General features: G+C 51.6%; 1 protein-coding gene across 1 annotated transcript in view; it reads right to left on the bottom strand.

Moving 5' to 3' along the window:
- The window catches only part of tet3 (tet methylcytosine dioxygenase 3), a 24,050-nt gene extending 16,841 nt beyond the window's left edge, over positions 1-7,209 (bottom strand). Inside the window, 2 exon segments of the mRNA XM_067227694.1 lie at positions 1-178; positions 7,114-7,209. The exon segment at positions 1-178 is cut by the window's left edge and continues 975 nt beyond it. Of these exon segments, the coding sequence (XP_067083795.1) occupies positions 1-178; positions 7,114-7,119 (184 nt within the window). The 5' untranslated portion in view covers positions 7,120-7,209.
- Positions 7,210-7,599: the final 390 nt, after the last annotated feature.

Raw genomic sequence — 7,599 nt, 5'->3', positions numbered from 1 at the left:
GCTCCAGGGCTGCCCCTCCTCCTCCGCCCTCCAGGGCACCCTCCTGTTCACCGGGGTACCGCCTCGGTCCATCGGTCGCTTCCAGGCTCAACGCCACCTCCTCGAGGCGGTCATGTGACCTGATTTCCATCTGGCCTCCTCTTCTGGGGCCATCCACTGGAACCGCGTCGAAAACAGTCTGAAAGGGAGAAAAGGGAGGGAGAGAAAGTGATGGGGAAGAATGAGATGGAGAGAGAGAGATATAGAGAGAGGACCAAGGTTAGACATGTCATTAGCAACCAAACACTGTAGAAATAAAGGTTTTCAATAAAAACCGCACTCCACAAACATTAACTATCAACTGTGAGGCTGATATGAATGAAATGAATTCCCTTGGTCAGATTTTCTCTCTTTTCCAGTCTCTCTACACACACATTCACTCACGCACACACGCACGTGCACGCGCACGCACACACACACACACACATTCAATGAGGGGATCCCTCATTGAATTGCTCCTCCCAAGGTTTCTTCAATTTTTTCTCCTGCAGTGGGTTTTTCTGGGAGTTTTTCCTTGTCTTCCTTGAGGGTTTAGGTTGGTTGAGGGGCAGTTCTATGGGCGTATGTGAACCCCTCGACATGCTTGCGTGTAAAAAGGGCTATACAAACACATTTTGATTTGATTTGAAAGCATTCTGTTGGGGGAAACTGCTATTACAAGTTGAAATAGGAACCAATTGATATTTACTTTGCATCATGTCGATATATGATTAAAACCAAGGTGACTTCGAGGCTACAATCACAAGCGTATAGCTTAAGCAAAATATGTCTTACCTGTTTGAAGTATGTTTTTATATTTAATATAACATTGAACATGCTATTTTATTAAGTCTCCAACTTTTTCTTCGGTAATATTAACGGTATGGACTGGCTATTACATCAAATGTATGCATTGACTTGGCAGTTTGTCTCCCATGGCAATTGTATACGCTGCTACAGCCGTGTTGCTTTTTTTCCGTAATATGTGCTCAGATTGAACACAAAATAAAACTTATATCTGAAGTGTGGTGAAGTAGGACAAGGTTTTTTGTTGCTGGGTGCCATGGTTGATCCCAGTATCGGAGCTCCATTGATGTTGGCTTTTAATAGTTCTCATGCGCGCGCTTAACTCAGAGTTGACGTGCTCCGAGTTGAGTTAACAAATTCAAATCAGCTTTTCTGGAACCGAGTTTTCAGAGTTTCCAATTTTAAAGTAACTCAACTGAGAGTTCAGGGTTAGGCTCAGAGTTTGTTAAACCCGCTACCTGGAATACCCCCCAGGTCAGTTAGGATAAGGAACTGAATTAGCTGTTGCTTCAATAGACAGTTTTCACAAAGAGCCAGTGTTGAAGTAACAGGCCTTGTGACATCATTCAACACACTATTGCAAATCAATTAGTTGACCAATACTAATGGGTTTACCATCACCTTGACAACACATGACAACTGGTTCAGATATGTTACTTGCAGTTCAATACTACTATGTTGCAGTTAAAAACTTCCATTAGAAATATGAAAGACGAACTCTCAACCCTGACAGGCACACCAGCCATGGTTTATCAACTGGTTCAGATACAACAGTAGCATGCTATAGTTCTATACAGTAATATAGTAGTTTAAAATGGTAATATTTGTCCTTTCCAGCTTATCCAGCATTTTTACATCGAGTCAGGTGGAAGCTTTGCGTTTCTTTGCTTGCGGATGGTAAGGCTGCGCGCTGACGCTGCTGGCTGCTGTTTGAGGATGTGTGGTGAACATAGATAACCCCCTGATGAACACGCTGGGGTGTAAAAGACGGCATAACAAGCTGCGAACACACCTTCCACTGCAGCCTGGCTTCACAGGAACCCAGGCAACAACACAGCCTTTTAGATAGGACACTATCTTAATGGACTCTGGACCTAGTCAAGAGACCGCCTAGCCCAACTGAGGAAGTATTTGACTGTGACAGCAACTGTTGCCTTGTAAGGACACCACACACACACACACACACACACACACACACACACACACACACACACACACACACACACACAGGCAATGAAAGTAAATGAGAGTAAAGGCAAGAGCTGAGAGACAATATTGACAAAGAGAGCAGCTACATACATGTAGTACAGGAACAATGCACCTACAAACCTCATAGAATGACATGCGCCACAGATAGAGCCAGCAGGGTAGTTCACCTGTACACCACAGTCATAAAAGACTAGGGTCCTAGCTCGCTGCTCCATTGTGGGTTCATAGTGGACGTGGGGCAGACATTCAGCTTCTCCATACTTTGAATATATGGAAATGAGCCTTTCGGAACTATTTAATCATTGGACAAGCCAGTTGCTCAGGAGGGGGGGGGGGGGGCAAGGGGTGGGGGGTGGCTGGGGTTGGGGGGAGGCTGTTGGACAGCCGGCTTGCGATATGTGAGAGGCCAAATGTGCTCTATCACAGACTAGTTTGAGGAAGGAGGGAGGTAGGGAGGTAGGGAGGGGGGAGGAGGAGAGTTAGGTTAAGCACAGTTATGAAAACTGATGCGGTGTTCAAACAGCGTGGCCGCAAGCACTCGTGTTTTTGACTGCTCTCTTTTCCTCTTTTCTCTCTCTCTCGCTCTCTGTGTGTCTCTCTCTCTCTCTTTCACACACACGCACACACACACACACACATTCCCACTGACTCCCTCACACTGACATAAACACAGTAACCCTGTAAGACCAAGCTTCAAACAGTGGCACAACAGCAACACAAGCAACTGTACTTTACAAACACAATCACACCAGGCGCTAACAACTCTTGGAACCGGTATGCAGTGCTTATTATATTACACTTGACAGAATACTCTCAGAATACTCTCTCTCTCTCTCTCTCTCTCATGCGCTGTTCTCACACCTGCAGGCACCTAGGCAGACTCCAGCACTGCTGACAGCACACACCACGTGCTCCAACAACTATTTACAGCGTGCCAGACAGAGACCTACTCTCTTGCCAGGACACACTCCCTCTTACACATACACACACTGTACACACTGCACGGTAGTGCTTCCAAAACATCAACACGCCCAACCTGAGGGCACCGTCTAACCTGTTAGACGCAGTAGTACGGAGAGAGAGAGAGAGAGAGAGAGTGTGAGAGAGAAAGAGAGAAGGCCTTTTAAACTGCACGTTTGCCTAGCCAGTCTGCCTGCCTGCCTGCCTGCCTTACAACAATCCACCGGTGCAAAACAGATGCCCCCCTCAAGGTTGACAGCACAAAAGCAGGGGAAGCGAGGGGAAGGGACAAGCAAGGAAGGGGGGGTAGAGCCTGAGAGTAGACAGCTGAACATAAATCCCACACAGTTAGACACACGACAACCCCCCCCCTCCTTTTCTCTCCTCGTCCTCACCCCCCTCCACCCCTCCTACCACCCCCAACCCCCCCCCCCCCCCCCCCCCCCCCATTCCCTATCGTTCCTTTGCTCTCGGCTCTCAACGCGAGGAAACGCGCAGGAGACACGGTGACAACGGAGCCCCCCCCGGCGAGGAGCGAGGCGCCCCGGCTACTTACGCGAGTCGAGGCGTCCTGACAGGGCGGCTGGACACGGCGCGGAGGGCAGAGGAGGAGGTGCAGAGGGGCATGAGCCACACTCCCAGGCTGGCGGAGCTAAAGGGAGCTAGCGAGAGAGAGAGAAGCGGCCGCTATCCTGGTTGGAGGCTTTTTTTTTTTTTTTCACCTTCAGTGCGGCACACAAGCGACGACACGCGCGCACGCACGCACGCACACACACTTACGCACGCCTCCCCCGACGCACGCTCGCCCTCCGTCTCTTCCTTACGCTCGTCGCTCTGTGTTGCTTCCCTTTTTCCTCTCTCATTATCTCCCTCTGCTCCTCCCTTCCTTTTCAATATCCCCTTTCTTTCTCTGGTGCTCGCGGTCTGCTTCCCCCACGCAGCCCCCTCCTTTCTCTCTCCTCTCTCTCTCTCTCTCTCTCTCTCTCTCGCTCTCGTGCTCACCCTCTGCTCACCCTCCCTCTCGCTCAGCCTCCCCCCTCCCTCTCCTCCCCCTCTCCTCTCTGTGTGTGCAGAGCGAGAGGCCATTATCTGAGCCACAGTGGGCACGTACGATGGAATGGAGGAGCGTGTGTTGAGCGGGGAGCGAGAGCGCGCGCGGGAGGGAGAGAGACAGGGAGAGAAGGACAGTGAGAGGAGGGAGGCAGGCAGACGGAGAGAAAGAGGAGTTGGGGAAAGGGAGAGAAAAAATAGGAGAGAGAGGAAGAGAGAGGTAAGGAAATGGGGAGAGAGCGAGAGAGAGAGAGAGAGAGAGAGAGAGAGAGAGAGAGGGGGAGGGGGGGGAGCTGGTGGGATGGACGCTAGCAGCAGCCTTGGAAACAGCACAGTGCAGAAGAGCTGTAACCAATGAACAGAACGCCCTCTCTATAACACAAACAGTCCTAAATCCTGACACTTTAAACATATCAGATCATGTTCGGCGTCATGTGACACGTTTAGTCTGTCTGCTTAAAGCTAGCCATCGGAATATCTGAGAGCAGTGCCGGTTGGAAGGTCTAAAGGCAACTGAAACCGCCGTGCGATCGCAACCTCGCCCGCTGCCACATCAACAGGAAAATGAAATAGGAAAAAGAAAAACAACGTGAAAATGTTTCGCAGAAGCGGTCGGAGATGTGGTGGCTGTGCTCCTCGCGGCTCGCGTTTTTTGCAGAGCGCCTGACTCCATTGTAATCCGTGGCCATCTGGAAACCCCTGACAATTTATTTCGATGTTCTGTCGTCTTAAACCGTTTTACTGAATGTTTGTTCTCTCTCTCTCGCTCCAGTGAGCCTCTCCCTCCACCTGCCAGCTCGTCCCAGGAAGGGAGAGGAGGACAAGCCAACATGATAGGAAGCAAGGGAGGTTTCGTACACAACGAAGGAGGGCGATGGCACTGGCTGCAGACTGGCTCTAAAAGGTGGCAAACTGTTTCGCGCGACCGACCGTTTACGCTCAGTCCTTCCCCGTGGCCTATCGTTTCCCCGAAGAATCCGCTGGAAAAGGACGAGAACGATCCGGAAATGTGAAGGAGAGAGAGACGCTATTTGTGGCGGCGGCGGCGGAGGGAGATGAGGACCAGGCTGTGGTACGGAGCGACGAGCCGCGGACGACAGTTTGGCGGCGCGAGGGATGACGAGGGAAGCCGTAGAGATCGGCAGAGAGAGGACTGTGAGGGAAGAGAGATAACCAGGAAGTGTTGAGCAAGAGACGGAACTCATTCGACCAGAAATGCAAGTCTGCGTGTCGCTTTCAGGTGGCTCCTCTCCGCAGCAAAAGGAGGAAGAGGGAAGCGAGTGCGAGTCGCAGCCGGGCGTCTGACCGACGCGGCAGGGACGCGGCTACGAGAGACAAGCGGGGAAAACAGACACGTCGTTTTTTTGCGCCGAAAGACCGGACAACTCCGCCGGCCCGTCCCCTCTGCTGCCGCTCTCTCCCTCTCCTCTTTCGTCTCCTCTCGGTTGGTCTACTGTTCCCTCCCTCCCTCTCCCTCTCTTACCCTCCAACTCTCAAGGATTCCTCCTCACCATAGCTCTGGTTTGGCGTCATCGCTCGTTGGCTGAGGCTCCACTGGGTCATACTACCCCTCCTGGGGCTTCCCTCGCTCCGTGCCCTTCTCTTTCTCTTCTTTTCTTGCCTCTCCCCTTCATTCCGCTCTCTCTGTCTTCTTCCTCTCTCCGTCCTTCGACATCGCGGGAGTTTCGGCCGGCTTCGGGCGGAAAAGCAGCCAGGAGGACGAGGTGGGGGGGGGGGGGGGGGGAAACATGGCCGCCTCACCCCCCCCCCCCCCCCCGGCGCCCCCACATGCAGATCCTTGTCAGCTACTGCGCAACGTTATGTTCTTATTATGACTGAGCATGTGCAGTCGGCGCAGTGCTTAGACTGGATTAACTTCAGCCACCTTTTCTCTGGCTTTCCCTCGCTCCGTGTCGTTCGGGCGTTCTCTCTCTCCCTCTCCCTCTCTGTCTCCTCTCTCTCTCGTTCTCTCTCTCGCTTGGCTCCTGTCCCTGTCTCTTGTTTGCGCCTCGCTCTGTCACTCCATGCCTGTCTGGGATCCAGATCGTTTCGGCACACATGCGCACACACACACATACACAACCGTGCAGAACCTTTAGACAAACCACAACAAAAACAACCTGAGCCCGAGCCTAGAACGGGAAGTGTGTCGCGTCACGTGACCAGGAAGTGCCAATGAGCGAGAGCAGGGTGGGAGGAAGAGGAGCAACGCAGTTCTGACATTGCTGTTACGTCACCGGATCCTCCCACCCTCACCCCGGCAGAGTGTGTGTGTGTGGACCCTGCAACCCCCCCAACCACACACACACACCCTTTTCACTCACTCTCCTGGCTAACGCTTGCTGTCTTTCCTAGAACTATCAAAACACATTGAAAGAAAGACAGACTAGTCAGAACAGTCCAAGAGAAGTCCAATAAATGTGCCTGTTCTTGTAGAAAGCCTCTAGAAGGACCCCTGGTTGGCTGAAGTCCCCGTAAAAGGGGACACCTCTCCACTGAGGCGGTGACAGAGTGACACCATGAGAGGAGGGCACAAACCCAAACCCTGACCCAGATATCGCCAGGCTCCTCAACACAGCCAGCAGCATGATATTCAATTCGGAGAAACGCGAGATGCGAGTCATTTCATTACCCAGAGACAGAATCGCTATCTCGGATTTTTTACGTAACGCTAGAACTACACAGTTGCAACTGTCACCTGTCCTATCCTCTTCTGAGGACACACACACGTCTATACACTCCACAACCCTAACAGATACGCAACACCTGTGTTCGGGTGTGTAACCTCCCTGGCACACGTACAATTACCACAGACTTCTAACCCTCTGGGCGTAACCCGGCATGCCCACCAAACAGTGCTGTGAGGTTCCCATGGCAACAAGAGAACATAAGACATGAGGGAGAGAGAGAGAGAGAGAGAGAGATAGGAGACGAGTTGATGAGGAGAGAGAGAGAGACATAGGAGATGAGTTGATGAGGAGAGAGAGAGAGTGAGAGAGATAGGAGACGAGAACACGAACGGAACCAAGGAGAAGTGGAGAAACGGTGGACGATGGCGAGGACACTTACCGTCATGGCGCTGCTTTCCCGGCACGAGGTGCACGGTGAGATGCTACGAGACGTTTAATCATCTCAATACCAGTCAGACTAGAATCAGACTGAGCTCTCCACCCCCATCTCTCTCTCTCTCTCTTTCACACACACACACACAAGTTGTAGGAGTGGTGACTGGCATGTTTTCTGGTTTGATCCACTCCCTACTATATGACTAACCCTGACTCAACTTTTCTTGCAAACCACAAACACAGCACCGATTACCATATCACGACCGTGACAGTAGGAGAAACACAGGGAATAAACTGATGAAATGATGATAATGTGAACACAATTCCCCTAAATAGGTGACCATGTGACCACCACCCCCGCATATGTCGTCATCCCCCCCCCCACGTTGACAGTTGAGAGGAAACGGCAAGAGCCAGCGATGAAGAACGTTGACAGCTCAACCACAACAGAATCACTTCCCATCTCCAGAGTGGGAGTTGCTGTACTCTA

Source organism: Osmerus mordax, chromosome 24, assembly GCF_038355195.1.
Source record: "Osmerus mordax isolate fOsmMor3 chromosome 24, fOsmMor3.pri, whole genome shotgun sequence".
NCBI lineage: Eukaryota > Metazoa > Chordata > Actinopteri > Osmeriformes > Osmeridae > Osmerus > Osmerus mordax.
Note: the sequence above shows the minus strand (reverse complement) of the source record. Positions and strands in the feature narration are given on the sequence as shown.